Below are 17,671 nucleotides of genomic sequence, written 5' to 3' on the forward strand. Positions count from 1 at the left end.
TTAGACTGTGAGCCCACTGTTGGGTAGGGACTGTCTCTATATGTTGCCAACTTGTACTTCCCAAGTGCTTAGTACAGTGCTCTGCACACAGTAAGCGCTCAATAAATACGATTGATTGATTGATTGATTATGGTATTGCTAAGCACTAAGCATGCCAGGCACTGTACTAAGTGCTGGGGGAGTTACAAGTTAATCAGGTTAGACACAGTTCCTGTCCCACCTGGGGCTCACAGTCTTCATCCCCATTTTAAGGATGAGGTAACTGAGGCCCAGAGAACTAATAATAATAATAATAATATTGGCATTTATTAAGCGCTTACTGTGTGCAAAGCACTGTTCTAAGCGCTGGGGAGGTTACAAGGTGATCAGGTTGTCCCACATGGGGCTCACAGTCTTAATCCCCATTTTACAGATGAGGTAACTGAGGCCCAGAGAAGTGAAGTGACTTGCCCAAAGTCACACAGCTGACAATTGGCGGAGCTGGGACTCGAACCCACGACCTCTGACTCCAAAGCCCGGGCTCTTTCCACTGAGCCACGCTGCTTCTCTGAACTGAACTGAAGTGACTTGCCCAAGCTAGAATTAGAACCCAGGTCCTTCTGACTCCCAAGCCTGGGCTCTGTCCACTAGGCCATGCTGCTTCTCAGCCGGTGGTTGAAATCCAGTAAGGCCAGTGGTCGGCAGCCACAAACCTGCGAATGCAGCTACAGAGATGATCCAGTCATTCTCCAGGGGCTGAACAAGCGTATTTCCAACCACTTTGGAGAACCTGGTGGGAAAGGAGGCTTTTTTCCCCCACTCCATGATTCAGACGCAGTGTGGAATCTGAAAGGGAGGGTGTAGGGAGGGCGTGGGAGGGGAATCAAGCTCTCCAGATCCACATTCTCCTTTCCTATATGGAAAGAGAGCACCACAGCCAAAGGGAAAAGAAAAACAGACAGGGGGAACTGCTGGCTACCCTGTTCCGGAATCCAAGGGATACTTCAGAATGCTTTTTTGTTTGCATCACACAAGTGTCACCAGATATGGCCGACAGTGTCTTGAAACCAAAATAAATGGCCTCCAGGACCACAAGGAGCCAGCTAAGCAAAATATTTGGATTTTAAAATTTTAACAGGCTTGCATAGCTTGGACGCTAAAAAGAAAACCGAGAGCCATGACTTTTTGGAGGCCCCAGTTGAAATCCATCCCTGCCTCTAGCTGCTGTGCATTCAAGAGCCTTGGAATATGGAGCAAAGGAATATTGAACAGGTACCTAAAAGGAATATGATCCTCTTCACGGTTTTCTAGAAATCCAGGTGAACTGTAACCAATGACTCAAGAAATGCTTCTGACAGCATTAGGTTCAGCACAGAAGCCACACATTATCTCTAGTTCAGGACGTGGTGGGAAAAAAAAATGGAAATCCTTTTTACTAGGAAATGATTTCTTCTTTAGTGTGAGGGAGGGAAAATAATAACCCTACTTGGCTATCATTTGGGCTTAATAGACAGACAGATCATTAGGGCAGCTCTGTTTATGGCTCCACGTCAACTCTTTCCATTCAGTCTTGCTCCTATCAAGAATGTTGTTTGTGAGGGCCCCAGATCCACCTGAAAAGAAAGCCAGCAGAGCGTCCCAAATAAAGTGGGGGAGCTGAGTGAGATAGCATCTCCCTCCAGCCAAATGTCAGTCACTAACAAGAACCTGGAAAGAGGGATGGCACAAGAATGGGATGAGGCTCCCCGCTCAGGGAATCATTAATTGAGAACACCTCAAGTTGTGTAAACCCATCAGCCACCCTTTGTACTTATATATTCATTCATTCAGTCGTATTTATTGAGCACTTACTGTGTGCTAAGTGCTTGGAAAGTACCATTCGGCAACTCCCCTCCCCATCCCCCCACCCTTTCCCCTCCCCACAGTACCTGTATATATGTTTGTACATATTTATTACTCTATTTTACTTGTACATATTTACTATTCTATTTATTTTATTTTGTTAATATGTTTTGTTGACTGTCTCCCCCTTCTAGACTGTGAGCCCGCTGTTGGGTAGGGACCGTCTCTAGATGTTGCCAACTTGTACTTCCCAAGCGCTTAGTACAGTGCTCTGCACACAGTAAGCGCTCAATAAATGTGATTGAATGAATGAATGAATGAACTGTTAGAGACAATCCCTAGCCCTCCTCAAATACTCGATTATATAGGTATTTATTTTCTCTCAATTCTGTCATATTCATATTATCAGTTGCATCCTGTTCTTCTTTCACTATGAGGACATAATTTATATATGTTTCCCCACATTAAACTGTATGCTTCCTTGAGGTCAGGGGACATGATTTTTATTTGTGTTATATGCTCCTAAATCCTTATTACTATACCTACTCTACATTCAGTTGGGAAGCAGCATGGCTTAGTGGATAGAGAATGTGCCTGGAAGTCAAAAGGACTCTAATCCTGGCTCCTCCACATGTCTGTCACGTGAGCTCAGGCAAGGCGTGTCGGTTTTGTGACCTTGTGCAAGTCACTTAACTTCTCTTTTCCTCAGTCACATCATATGAAAAATGAGATTATGACTCTGGGCCCCATGAGGGACAGGGACTGTGTCCATCTTGATTAGTTTATCTCTACCCCAGCACTTAGAATAGTGCCTAGCATATAATAATAATAATAATAATAATAATAATAGCATTTGTTAAGCACTTACTACATGCAAAGCACCGTTCTAAGCACTGGGGGGATAAAATGGGATCAAGTTGTCCCATGTGGGGCTCACAGTCTTAATCCCCTTTTTACAGATGAGGTAACTGAGGCTTCAAGTATTTATTTTCTCTCAATCCCGTCATATTCATATTATCAGTTGCATCCTGTTCTTCTTTCACTATGAGGACATAATTTATATATGTTTCCCCACATGTGGGGCTCACAGTCTTAATCCCTTTTTTACAGATGAGGTAATTGAGGCTCAGAGAAGTTAAGTGACTCGCCCAAGGTCACACAGCAGACATGTGGCAGAGCCGGGATTTGAACCCATGACCTCTGACTCCAAAGCCCGTGCTCTTTCACTAAGCCACGCTGTTTCTCTAGTGCATATAGTAAGCGCACTAGAGAAGTGCACTTAAGTGCATTCATTAAGCGCATATAGTAAGCACTTAATAAATGCCCTAAAAAAGTCAGTCTCCTAGCACTCAAGCTAGGTGCTGCTTAATGCAATTTATCTGGGTGGGACATATGAAGAGAATGAAGGATAGCAGGATACCCAAACATGACTGGAGCGCTGGAATTAAGAAATGGAAAATAAGGCAGATAGAGGAAAAGTTTTAAGCACACGAGACTTATGTGCAGATCTAGAAATTGTTAATATTACTGCCAGCCTCCCCCTCTGGGCCGTAAGCTTGCTGTGGGCAAGAAACATGTCCATCAACTCTGTTATATTGTATTCTCCCATATGCTCAACACAGTGCAGTAAGCGCTTAATAAGCATCCCTGCTGAAAACTGGGTGTCAATTGTCAAAGATAGACCAGTTTGGAGTGCTGCATTTCATGAGAATTTCACGAGAATTTCATTTCAGAAGTGTCGTAAGGATTGAGAAGGAAGTCTTGTTTTATGCTGTTGAGTCAGTAAAGCAAAATCAGTGTCAAGCACTGAAAAGCATCAAACACGACAACACAACGCACATCCTCTCTGTTTGCAAAATGTGGCCAGAACCTTGTGTCCCATATTAATCTGTCCAGTCCCCTTTGTACTTAATCAATCGATCAGTGATATTTATTGAATGCTTATGCAGAGCACCGTACTAAGTCTTTGGGAGGGTACAACTGAATTGGTAGGCGACAAGGAGCTGACAGCCTAGGAAGGGAGACAGACACTAAAATAAATGAATACACATGTACACAAGTGCTGCGGGGCTGAGGATGATGTAAAAAGGAGTCTGAATAGGAAAATGAGGGCTTAGTTGGGGAAGGCCTCTTGAAGGAGATATGACTTTTAATAAGGCTTTTAAGGTGGGGAGAGTGATCATCTGTCAGATATCAATCAATCAATCAATTAATCGTATTTATTGAGTGCTTACTCTGTGCAGAGCACTGTACTAAGCACTTGGGAAGTACAAGTTGGCAACATATAGAGACAGTCCCTACCCAACAGTGGGCTCACAGTCTAGAAGGGGGAGACAGAGAACAAAACCAAACATATTAACAAAATAAAATAAATAGAATAGATATGTACAAGTAAAATAAATAAATTATTTTACTTATGGATATGATTATCCATATGGATATATAAGATATGGAACGGGGAGGGAGTTCCAGACCAGAGGGAGGATGTGGGCAGGGGACTAGCGGCAAGATAGATGAGATGGAGGTGAATTTCACTTTCAGCGATATCTTTGAATATGAAGGACAACTATATATAGTGGTTTGAGGTCAAGAACCTTAGACTACTGTTTATATGTTAGAGAGTAAAACAACCCTTGTTAACTGGCATTTCAGTTACTCTTCAAAATGGCTTGAAACAAGATTTGGTTTGGATGTAAACTGTGTAATTGCCCTCATGATAAGAAATGTTGTGATAAAGGTGTGATAAACTAAGAAGGGAAAGGGACTGTAAAAGATAAATCACACTGTGATTCAATCGCTAAAGGGGCACCAGAAAGGATTTAAAGTTAATGAGGGATTATAGACTGTGGCAATTTAGAGATGAGAATCCTCCACCCATGCCTAATCCATAAGGGAATCATAATTTGCCTTAACTGGAAAAATGAATCCATTTATTTAGAATTATATACAAAGTATACACTAATATAGGGACACGCATCACGTAGTAGAGAAGCAGCATGGTGGAATGGATACCGCACAGGTTTGGGAGCCAGAAGGTCATGGATTCTAATTCTGGCTCCGCCACATGTCTGCTGTATATATGTATATATGTTTGTACATTTTTTCTTATTTATTTATTTATTTATTTATTTATTTATTTATTTATTTTGTTAATATGTTTTGTTTTGTTGTCTGTCTCCCCCTTCTAGACTGTGAGCCCACTATTGGACAGGGACCGTCTCTATATGTTGCCAACTTGTACTTCCCAAGCGCTCACACAGTAAGCGCTCAATAAATACGATTGATTGATTGATTGATTGATTGATTGATTAAATGCTGTGTGGCTTAGGGTGGCGTGAATACCAAATGCTTCAGGGGTCCAGATCTAAGTGCATAGGTGATAGAGAAGGGAGAGGGAGTAGGGAAAGATGAGGGCTTAGTTGGAGAAGGCCTCATGAAGGAAATGTGACCTTAATAAGGCTTTGAAATAAATGACCTGAATAAGGGTTTATTATGTTGCCAACTTGTACTTCCCAAGCGCTTAGTACAGTGCTCTGCACACAGTAAGTGCTCAATAAATGCGATTGATTGATTGATTGATATTTGAAAGGGGGAAGAGTGGTGGTATGTTGGATATGAAGGGGGTGGGAGTTTCAGGCCCGAGGGGTCAGGGTGAGGTTGATGAGATCAACGTTTAGTGAATAGAGGAGTGAAATGTGTGAAATGGGTTGAAGCGGGGAAATCAGTGAGGTAAGATAAGAGGGGACAAAGTGCTTTCAAGTCAACTGTAAGGAGTTTCTGTTTGACACGGGGGTGGATGGGCAAGCAAAAAACCGAACAGATTTTTAGAGACCTGATCCGTTCATTCATTCAATCGTATTTATTGAGCACTTACTGTGTGCAGAGCACTGGACTAAGCAGTGATCCAGACTGAGTTTAGACCGGAGTGGGGAGACAGAGGAGGCAGGGAGGTCAGCCAGGGGGTTGATAATAATAATAATAATAATAATAATAATAATAATGGCATTTATTAAGCTCTTACTATGTGCAAAGCACTGTTCTAAGTGCTGGGGAGGTTACAAGGTGATCAGCTTGTCCCACGGGGGGCTCACAGTCTTAATCCCCGTTTTACAGATGAGGGAACTGAGGCCCAGAGAAGTTAAGTGACTTGCCCAAAGTCACACAGCTGACAGTCGGCGGAGCCGGGATTTGAACCCATGACCTCTGACTCCAAAGCCCGGACTCTTTTCCACTGAGCCACACTTCCTCTCTTGGTGCTCCAGGAGGCCTTCCCAGACTGAGCCCACTCCTTCCTCTCCCCCTCACCCCCCTCTCCGTCCCCCCTCTTACCTCCTTCCCTTCCCCACAGCACCTGTATATATGTATATATGTTTGTACATATTTATTACTCTATTTATTTATCTTACTTGTACATATCTATTCTATTTATTTTATTTTGTTAATATGTTTGGTTTTGTTCTTTGTCTCCCCCTTCTAGCCTGTGAGCCCACTGTTGGGTAGGGACCGTCTCTATATGTTGCGAACTTGTACTTCCCAAGTGCTTAGTACAGTGCTCTGCACACAGTAAGCGCTCAATAAATACGATTGATTGATTGATTGATTGATTGATGCAGTAGTCAAGACAGGATATAGGATAAGGGCTTGGATCAGCAGTGTGGGTGGAGAGGAAAGGGTGGCTATTAGCCCTTGTTTGTAAAGATTGAACCAACAAGGAGACTCGGTGACAGATTGAATATTTGGGTTAAATGAGAGAGAGAAATCCAGGATAATGCCCAGGCTACGAACCTGTGAGACAGGGCAGATGGTAGTGTTGTCTGCAGTGATGGTATTGACACTACTTGTCTATCTACTTGTTTGTTGTTGTTGTTTGTCGTTGCTGTTGTTGGTTGTTGTTAGAGAAGCAGCATGGCTCAGTGAAAAGTGCCCGGGCTTTGGAGTCAGTGGTCATGGGTTCAAATCCTGGCTCTGCCAATTGTCAAGCTGTGTGACTTTGGGTAAGTCACTTCACTTCTCTGAGCCTCAGTTACCTCATCTGTAAAATGGGGATTGACTGTGAGCCCCCTGTGGGACAACCCGATCACCTTGTAACCTCCCTAGCGCTTAGAACAGTGCTTTGCACATAGTAAGCACTTAATAAATCAATCAATCAATCGTATTTATTGAGCGCTTACTGTGTGCAGAGCACTGGACTAAGTGCTTGGGAAGTACATTATTATTTTTGTTATTATTATTGTCTGTCTCCCCCCTTCTGGACTGTGAGCCTGTTGTTAGTTAGGGACTGTCTCTATCTGTTGCCGAATTGTAATAATAATAATAATAATGATGATGGCATTTATTAAGCACTTACTATGTGCAAAGCACTGTTCTAAGCGCTGGGGAGGTTACAAGGTGATCAGGTTGTCCCATGTGGGGCTCACAGTCTTAACCCCCATTTTACAGATGAGGTAACTGAGGCACAGAGAAGTTAAGTGGCTTGCCTAAAGTCACACAGCTGACAATTGGCAGAGCCGGGATTTGAACTCATGAACTCTGACTCCAGAGCCCGTGCTCTTTCCACTGAGCCACATTGTACTTTCCAAGCGCTTTGTACAGTGAGCCCACTGTTGCGTAGGGATCGTCTCTATATGTTGCCAACTTGTATTTCCCAAGCGCTTAGTACAGTGCTCTGCACACAGTGAGCGCTCAATAAATACGATTGATTGATGTAAGCCCTCCAACTAGTGAGCAAATGATAGTTATTGAAAGAAGGGGCAGCCTAAACAGGTAATTGCTTTCTCCCACCTCAAAGCCGTACTGAAGGTCTACCTCCTCTAAGAAGCCTTCCCTAAGTCCTCGCCTCTTAATAATAATAATAATAATAATGGCATTTATTAAGCGCTTACTACGTGCAAAGCACTGTTCTAAGCGATGGGGAGGTTACAAGGTGATCAGGTTGTCCCACGGGGGGCTCACAGTCTTAATCCCCATTTTACAGATGAGGTAACTGAGGCACAGAGAAGTGAAGTGGCTTGCCCAAAGTCACACAGCTGACAACTGGTGGAGCTGGGATTTGAACCCATGACCTCTGACTCCCGTGTTCTTCTCCCTCTCCCTTCTGCACTGCTCTTACTTGCTCCTTCATTCATCCTCCCTCCCATCCCCACAGTACATGTGTATCTAACTGTCACGTATTTATTTATATGAATGTCTTTGCACACAGTGAGCGCTCAGTAAATACGACTGATTGATTGATTACCAAGGCGGGAATTAGACACAGTCCTTGTTCCTCCGGGGCCTCAGAATCCAAGTGGAAAGAAGGGATCGGAGAGAGAGACACCAGGAATGATGAAACTTCTAGACTGTGAGCCCATTGTTGGGTAGGGACTGTCTCTATGTTGCCCACTTGTACTTCCCAAGCGCTTAGTACAGTGCTCTGCACACAGTAAGTGCTTGATAAATACGATTGAATGAATGAATGATGGGAAAGTCAGCGGGGTGACAGGGTTTGGGAGGGAAGATGGGGAGTTTTGATGATGTGCTTACATTATGCCTCATCCCACCATGACTGTATGAGAAGCCGCGTGGCTCAGTGGAAAGAGCCCGGGCTTTGGAGTCAGAGGTCACGGGTTCAAATCCAGGCTCTGCCAATTGTCAGCTGGGTGACTGTGGGCAAGTCACTTAACTTCTCTGGGCCTCAGTTCCCTCATCTGTAAAATGGGGATGAAGACTGTGAGCCCCCCGTGGGACAACCTGATCACCTTGTAACCTCCCAAGTGCTTAGAACAGTGCTTTGCACATAGTAAGCGCTTAATAAATGCCATCTTTTCCCCTCCTTCCTCTCCCCCTTCTCCCCCTCCCCATCCCCCCTGCCTTACCTCCTTCCCCTCCCCACAGCACCTGTATATATGTGTATATGTTTGTATGGATTTATTACTCCATTTATTTATTGTATTTGTACATATTTTTTCTATTTATTTTATTTTGTTAATATGTTCTGTCTTGTTGTCTGCCTCCCCCTTCTAGACCGTGAGCCCGCTGTTGGGTAGGGACCGTCTCAATGTAATAATAATAATAATGTTGGCATTTGTTAAGCGCTTACTATGTGCAAAGCACTGCTCTAAGCACTATATGCTGCCAGCTTGTACTTCCCAAGCGCTTAGTATAGTGCTCTGCACACAGTAAGCGCTCAACAAGCAGGGACCAACCTGTACTTCCCAAGCGCTTAGTACAGTGCTCTGCACACAGTAAGCGCTCAATAAATACGATTGAATGAATGAATGAATAAATGAATGAATGAATGAATGATGTGCATTTCGGTCCCATCCCAGATTTGCTCCCGGGCCCCAAATGAAAATTGATACTCTTGGACGGGAAAGGAACCGGGTGGAAAGGCAGAGATGACAAAGCCAATCCTCACCACCACGGAGGAAAATTTCTAACGGTATTTGTTAAGCACTTAACTCCGTGCGTAACGGGCACTGAACTAAGCGCTGGGGGAGACACAAGTTAATCGGGTCGGACACGGTCCCTGCCCCATATGGGGCTCGTAGTCTTAGCCCCCATTTTACAGATGAGGTAACTGAGGCCCCGGGATGTGGAGGGCCTTGCCCAAGGTCACCCAACAGACAAGTGGCTGAGCTGGAATTAGAACCCAGGTCCTTCTGATTTCCAGGCCGGTGCTTGATCCACTAAAAAAAGCCACGCTGCTTCCCTGTTTTTAATGTGGGCAGGTCTCTACCAAGGATAATAATAACAATAATTATAATAGTAGTTACGGTACTCGTCAGGCACTTAGGGTGTGCCAGGCACTGTACTGAGCACTTGGTGGGTACAAGCAAATTGGGTTGGACACAGTCCCTGTCCCATGTGGCGCTCACAGTCTCAATCGTAATCGTGGTATTTGTCAAAGCCCCTACCGTGTGCCAGGCACTGGAAAGAGCCCGGCTTTGGAGTCAGAGGTCAGGGGTTCAAATCCCAGCTCTGCCGATAGTCAGCTGTGTGACTTTGAGCAGGTCACTTAACTTCTCTGTGCCTCAGTGACCTCATCTGGAAAATGGGGATGAAGACTGGGAGCCCCCGTGGGACAACTTGGTCACCTTGTAAAATAAAAATAAATGATGGCATTTGTTAAGCACTTAGAGCACTGTTCTAAGCGCTGGAAGGGACACGCAAGGTGATCAAGTTGTCCCACGTGGGGCTCACAGCCTTCATCCCCATTTTACAGATGAGGTAACTGAGGCTCAGAGAAGTGAAGTGACTTGCCCAAGGTCACACAGCAGACATGTGGCGGAGTCGGGATTCGAACCCATAACCTCTTACTCCAAAGCCCGGGCTCTTTCCACTGAGCCACACTGTTTCTCTATGCCATCATCATTATTATTATTATTATTTCTAAGCGCTGAGGTGGATAAATGAAATCATGTTGGACACAGTCCCAGTCCCACGTGGGGCTCACAGTCTCAATCAATCAATTGTATTTATTGAGCTCTTACTGTGTGCAGAGCACTGTACTAAGCGCTTGGGAAGTACAAGTTGGGAAGTAATTAGCGGTATTTGTTAAGCGCTTATTCTGTGCCAGGCACTATACTAAGCACTGGGGCGGATACGGGGAAATCAGGTTGGACACAGTCCCTGTCCCACATGGGGCTCACAGTCTCGAGGCCCCTTTTACAGATGAGGTCACTGAGACGCAGAGAAGTGAAGTGACTTGCTCAAAGTCACAGAGCAGACAATAATAATGATAATAATGATGGTATTTGTTAAGCGCTTACTATGTGCCAAGCACTGTTCTAAGCGCTGGGGTAGGTACAAGGTAATCAGGTGGTCCCGCGTGGGGCCCACAGCCTTAATCGAGGTGCAGCGTGGCTCAGTGGAAACAGCCCTGGCTTGGGAGTCAGAGGTCATGGGTTCTAATCCTGGCTCCGCCACTTAGCTGTGCGACTTTGGGCAAGTCACTTCACTTCTCTGGGCCTCAGTTCCCTCATCTGTAAAATGGGGATGAAGACTGTGAGCCCCACCTGGGACAATCTGATAACCTCGTATCTACCCCAGAGCTTAGAACAGTGCTGGGCACATAGTAAGCGCTTAACAAATACCATTATTATTATTAGTAATCCCCATTTTCCAGACGAGGGAACTGAGGCCCAGAGAAGTGAAGTGACTTGTCCAAGGTCACGCAGCAGACAAGTGGAAGAGCCGGGATTAGAACCCATCACTCCTGACTCCCAAGCCCGGGCTCTTCCCACTAAGCCACGCTGCTTCTGAGCCGTTCGTTCAATCGTATTTATTGAGCGCTTACCGTGTGCCGAGCACTGTACTAAGCGCTTGGGAAGTACAAGTTGGCGACATATAGAGACGGTCCCTACCCAACTGTGGGCTCACACTCTAGAAGGGGGAGACAGAGAACAAAACCAAACACATTAACAAAATAAAATGATTAGAATGAACATGTACAAATAAAATAGAGTAATAAATACATACAAACATATGTACATATATACAGGTGCAGTGAGGAGGGGAAGGAGGTAAGGCAGGGGGGATCTATTCTATTTATTTTATTAAGAAGCAGAGGGCTTTGGAGTCAGAGGTCACGGGTTCGAATCCCAACTCTGCCACATGTCTGCTGTGTGACTTTGGGCAAGTCACTTAACTTCTCTGGGCCTCAGTTCCCTCACCTGTAAAATGGGGACTAAGACTGTGAGCCCCATGTGAGACAACCTGATAACCTTGTATCTTCCCCAGCGCTTAGAACAGTGCTTTGCACATAGTAAGCGCTTAACAAATACCATCATTATTGTTATTATTATTATTTTCTGAGCCTCAGTTACCTCATCTGTAAAATGGGGATTAAGACTTGATCACCTTGTATCCCCTCCAGAGCTTAGAATAGTGCTCTGCTCATAGTAAGCGCTTAACAAATGTCATTATTATTATTAATGTGTTTTGTTTTGTTCTCTGTCTCCCCCTTCTCGACTGTGAGCCCACTGTTGGGTAGGGACGGTCTCTATGTGTTGCCGACTTGTACTTCCCAAGCGCTTAGTACAATGCTGTGAACACAGTAAGCGCTCAATAAATACAATTGATTGATTAATAATAATGTTAATGGCATTTATTAAGCACTTAGTATGTGATGTAAAACGGGGATATAGACTGTGAGCCCCACGTGAGACAACCTGATTACCTTGTATCTACCCCAGCGCTTAGAATAGTGCACGGCACATAGTAAGCGCTTAACAAATACCATCATTATTAAAGCACTGTTCTAAGCACTGAAGTGACTTGTCCAAAGTCCCTCTAAGTCCCACAGCTGACAAATGGTGGAGTCGGAATTAGAACCCATGACCTCTGACTCTCATGGCCGGGCTCTTTCCACTGAGCCACGCTGCTTCTAGACTGTGAGCCCGTTGTTGGGTAGGGACCGTCTCTATCTGTTGCCGAATTGTACCAAGCAAGCGCTTAGTCCAGTGCTCCGCACACAGTAAGTGCTCAATAAATCCGATTGAATGGATGGATGGATGGATGGATGGATGGATGGATGGATGGATGAATGAATGGATGAATGGATGGATGAATGGATGAATCAGCGTGGCTCAGTGGAAAGAGTCCGGGCTTGGGAGTCAGAGGTCATGGGTTCTAATCCCGGCTCTGCCCCTTATCAGCTGTGACCTTGAGCAAGTCACTTCCCTTCTCTGAGCCTCGGTTCCCTCATCTGTAAAATGGGGATGAAGACTGGGAGCCCCACCTGGGACAACCTGATCACCTTGTATCCCACCCAGCGCTTAGAACAGTGCTCGGCACATAGTAAGCGCTTAACAAATGCCGTCATTATTATTATGAATGAGGCCCGCTGTTGGGTAGGGGTCGTCTCTATATGTTGCCGACTTGTATTTCTCAAGCACTTAGTCCAGTGCTCTGCACACAGTAAGTGCTCAATAAATATGATTGAATGAATGAATGAATCAGCGTGGCTCCGTGAGGAGAGCCCGGGCTTGGGAGTCAGAGGTCGTGGGTGCTAATCCCGGCTCCGCCACTTATCAGCTGTGTGACTCTGGGCATTACATCACTTCTCTGTACCTCAGTTCTCTCATCTGTAAAATGGGGATGAAGACTGTGAGCCCCACGTGGGACAACCTGATTCTCTTGTATGCCCACCCCCACCCCCAGCGCTTAGAACAGTGCTTTAATAATGATGGTATTTGTTAAGCGCTTACTATGTGCAAAGCACTGTTCTAAGCGCTGGGGAGGTTGCAAGGTAATCAGGTTGTCCCACGTGGGGCTCACAGTCTTTATCCCCATTTTACAGGTGAGGGAACAGAGGCGCAGAGAAAGAGCCCGGGCTTTGGAGTCAGAGGTCACGGGTTCAAGTCCCGGTTCCGCCAACTGTTAGCTGTGTGATTTTGGACAAGTCACTTACTTTCTCTGGGCCTCAGTTACCTCATCTGTAAAATGGGAATTAAGACCATGAGCCCCCCATGGGAACAACCTGATCACCTTGTAACCTCCCCAGCGCTTAGAACAGTGCTTTTCACATAGTCAGCGCTTAATAAATACCATTATTATAAGTGGCAGAGCCGGGATTAGAACCCTTGACCTCTGACTCCCAAGCCCGGGCTCTTTCCACTGAGCCACGCTGCTTTGCACACAATAAGCGCTTAAGAAATGCCATCATTATTATTACGAACGAACGAATGAATTAATGAATGAATGAACGAGGCAGGAAGGGGGGGCGGTGAATGAATGAATGAACTCAATCGTATTTATTGAGCGCTTACCGTGTGCAGAGCACTGGACTAAGCGCTTGGGAAGTACAAGTTGGCAACATATAGAGACGGTCCCTACCCGACAACGGGCTCACAGTCTAGATGGGGGAGACAGACAACAAAACAAAACATGTGGATAGGTGTCAAGTCACCAGAATAAATAGAAGTAAAGCTAGATGCACATCATTGACAAAATGAATAGAATAGTAAATATGTACAAGTAAAATAAATAGAGTAATAAATCTGTACAAACATATATACAGGTGCTGTGGGGAGGGGAAGGAGATAGGGTGGGGGGAGATGGGGAGGAGGAGAGGAAAAAGGGGGCTCAGTGCGGGAAGGCCTCCTGGAGGAGGTGAGCTCTCAGTAGGGCTTTGAAGGGAGGAAGAGACCTAGCTTGGCGATGTGTGAAGGGGGGGCATCCCAGGACGAATAGTAATAATAATAATGGTATTTGTTAAGCGCTTACTATGTGCAAAGCACTGTTCTAAGCAGTTGGGGGGTGGGGATACAAGGTGATCAGGTTGTCCCACAGGGGGGCTGCCAGTCTTCATCCCCATTTTCCAGATGAGGTCACTGAGGCCCAGAGAAGTGAAGCGACTTGCCCAAAGTCACCCAGCTGACAGGTGGCGGAGCTGGGATTCGAACCCGTGACCTCGGACTCCAAAGCCCGTGCTCTTTCCACTGAGTCACGCTGCTTCTCTGGGGAGGGAGGGAGAGGAAAAAGGGGGCTGGGTCTGGGAAGGCCTCCTGGAGGAGGTGAGCTCTCAGTAGGGCTTTGAAGGGGGGAAGAGAGTGAGCTTGGCGGATGGGCGGAGGGAGGGCGTCCCAGGACGAACGAATGAATGAATGAACAAACGAAGGAACGAACAAACAAATGAATGAATGAACGAATGAATGAGCAAACGAAGGAACGAACGAATGAATGAACGAACGAACGAATGACTAATGAATGAATGAAGGAAGGAATGGACGAACGAACGAAAGACTAATGAATGAATGAATGAAGGAACGGACGAATGAACGACCAATGAATGAATGACTAATGAATGAATAAATGAATGAATAAACGAATGAATGATTAATGAATGAATGATTAATGAATGAATGATTAATGGATGAATGATTAATGAATGAATGATTAATGAATGAATGATTAATGAATGAATGAGCAAACGAAGGAACGAACGAACGAATGAACGAATGAACGAATGACTAATGAATGAATGAAGGAAGGAATGGACGAACGAACGAAAGACTAATGAATGAATGAATGAAGGAACGGACGAATGAACGACCAATGAATGAATGACTAATGAATGAATAAATGAATGAATAAACGAATGAATGATTAATGAATGAATGACTAATGAATGAATGACTAATGAATGAATGACTAATGAATGAATGAACGAATGACTAATGAATGAATGAACGAACGGACGAATGAATGACTATAGAATGAATGAACGAACGAACGGACGAACGAACGAATGAATGAATGAACGAATGACTAATGAATGAATGAACGAACGAACGAATGAATGACTATAGAATGAATGAACGAACGAACGGACGAACGAACGAATGAATGAATGAACGAATGACTAATGAATGAATGAACGAACGGACGAATGAATGACTATAGAATGAATGAACGAACGAACGGACGAACGAACGAATGAATGAATGAACGAATGACTAATGAATGAATGAACGAACGGACGAATGAATGACTATAGAATGAACGAACGAACGAACGGACGGACGAACGAATGAATGAATGAACGAATGACTAATGAATGAATGAACGAACGGACGAATGACTATAGAATGAACGAATGAACGAACGAATAAGTGACTAATGAGTGAATGAATGAACGAACGAATGAATGAACGAACGAATGAGCGAACGAACGGATGGATGAATGAATGAACGAACGAACGAAGGCAAGAAGGAACGAATGAATGAACGAACGCACGAACGAACGAACGAACGAACGAGTGAATGAACGAACGCACGAATGAATGAATGAACGAGGGAACGAACGAAGGGACGAACGAATGAACGAAGGCCCGAAGGCGGCAGGAGGGGGCGGGGGGGTTGGGGGGCGGTGTGTCCGTCCGTCCGCCTGTCCGTCCGTCCGTCCGTCCGCCCGCCCGCCCGCCTCCCGGGCGCTGCGCCTCTCGGTCCCGCGGCTAGGGGTCGCTCCGCCTGCCCGGGTCCGGCCGTGCGGCGGGGAGGGGGGAGGCGGCTGCGGGCGGGGGGCGCGCGGCGTCCGCCGGGGGGCGCCCGTCCCAGGCCCCGCCCCCCAACCGGCGCTGCCCGGGGCTGCGCGGGGCTGAGCGGCGCGGCGGTGTCCGGGGGTCCGGGGGGTCCGTCCCCCCTCCCTCCCTCCCCGTGTCCCGGTGTCCCGGGTCTCGGCATGGCGGCGGCGCCGGGGCCGCCGGGGCCGCCGGGGTCCCCGGGCCGTCCCCCCGTCCCGGCCCCCGTCCCCTCGGCCCCCGGCTGCTCGGCCCCCTCGGGCCCCGGCCCCGGGCCGGAGGAGTCGTCGGACAGCGAGCCGGAGCCCGAGCCGGGCTCCCCGCAGAAGCTCATCCGCAAGGTGTCCACCTCGGGACAGATCCGACACAAGGTCAGCGGCCCCCCTCCGCCCCCGGCGCCCCCCCGGCCGCTCCTCCCGCCATCCGCCCCGACCCCTCCCCCCCCATCTCCCCCCCATCTCCTCCCCCTTTCCCCCCTCCCCATCTCCCCCCCTCCCCCCATCTCCCCCCTCCCCCCATCTCCTCTCTCCCCCACCTCCCCCCACGCTCATCTCCTCCCCCTTCCCATCTCCCCCGTCCCCCCCCATTTTCTCCCTCCCCATCTCCATCCCATCTCCCCCTCCCCCGTCCCCCCCATCTCCAGCGCTCAGAACAGTGCTTTGCACATAGCAAGCGCTTAATAAATGCCATCATTATTACCTCCCCCCTCCCCACCTCCCCCCTCCTTCATCTCTCCCCTCCCCATCTCTCCCCTCCCCCATCTCTCCCTTCCCCCATCTTTTTCCTCCCCCTCCTATCTCCTCCCAATCAATCAATCAATCAATCGTATTTATTGAGCGCTTACTATGTGCAGAGCACTGTACTAAGCGCTTGGGAAGTACAAATTGGCAACACATAGAGACAGTCCCTACCCAACAGTGGGCTCACAGTCTAAAATCTCTCCCCTCCCCATTCTTTTCCCTTCCCTTTCTTTTCCCTGCCCCTCCTATCCCCCTCCCTCTCCCCTCCCCACCTCTCCCCTCCCATCTCCCCCCTCCCCCTCCCCCTCCTCCTTCCCAAGGCCTTTTCCCCATCCTTCCCCATCCCAGCTCCTTGCCTCTCCTCCTTCCCCACTGGCCCCCCTGGCTCTCCCACCATCCTCCTCCTCTCCCTCAAAGCCCCCCTCCTAGGGTCCCCCTTCTCTTTCTCTCTCTCTTTGTCTCCCTTCTCCTTCTCCCCCTCCTCCATCCCACCATCTTACCTCCTTCCCTTCCCCACAGCACCTGTATATATGTATATATGTTTGTACATGTTTATTACTCTATTTATTTTACTGGTACATATCTATTCTATTTATTTTATTTTGTTAATATGTTTGGTTTTGTTCTCCGTCTCCCCCTTCTAGACTGTGAGCCCACTGCTGGGTAGGGACCGTCTCTATGTGTTGCCAACTTGGACTTCCCAAGCGCTTAGTCCAGTGCTCTGCACACAGTAAGCGCTCAATAAATACGATTGATTGATTGATTGATTGATTGATTGGAGAGCTTTGCTCCCCTTGCTCACATTGACAGCCCCCTCCTCTGTCTCAAGGGTGCAGGGCTATCCACTGCATCAATCAATCGATCGACCGTATTTATTTCACACTTACCCTGTACTGAGCACTTGGGAGAGTAATCGATCTTATCTACTGAGCATTTACTGTGTGCGGAACACTTTAACATTAATAATAATTAAGGTATTTGTTAAGCACTTACTATGTGCCAGGCACTGCACTAAGCGCTGGGTTGGATACCAGCAGATCGGATTGGACACAGCCCCTCGCCCATGTGGGACTCACAGTCTCAATCCCCATTTGACAGATAATAATA

General features: G+C 46.8%; 1 protein-coding gene across 3 annotated transcripts in view; it reads left to right on the forward strand.

The window, feature by feature from the left end:
* The first annotated feature begins 1,057 nt into the window (after positions 1–1,057).
* The window catches only part of DGKD (diacylglycerol kinase delta), a 170,653-nt gene continuing 154,039 nt past the window's right edge, over positions 1,058–17,671 (forward strand). For 2 of the 3 annotated variants that reach the window (XM_038743263.1, XM_038743264.1), the window contains exon 1: positions 1,058–1,251. In XM_038743263.1, the coding sequence (XP_038599191.1) occupies positions 1,228–1,251 (24 nt within the window). In that variant the 5' untranslated portion in view covers positions 1,058–1,227. Of the gene's footprint in view, positions 1,252–15,985; positions 16,196–17,671 lie in introns of those variants that run through there. The other variant, XM_038743262.1, reaches the window with a different exon arrangement.

This window comes from Tachyglossus aculeatus, chromosome 1 (genome assembly GCF_015852505.1).
Source record: "Tachyglossus aculeatus isolate mTacAcu1 chromosome 1, mTacAcu1.pri, whole genome shotgun sequence".
Lineage (NCBI taxonomy): Eukaryota > Metazoa > Chordata > Mammalia > Monotremata > Tachyglossidae > Tachyglossus > Tachyglossus aculeatus.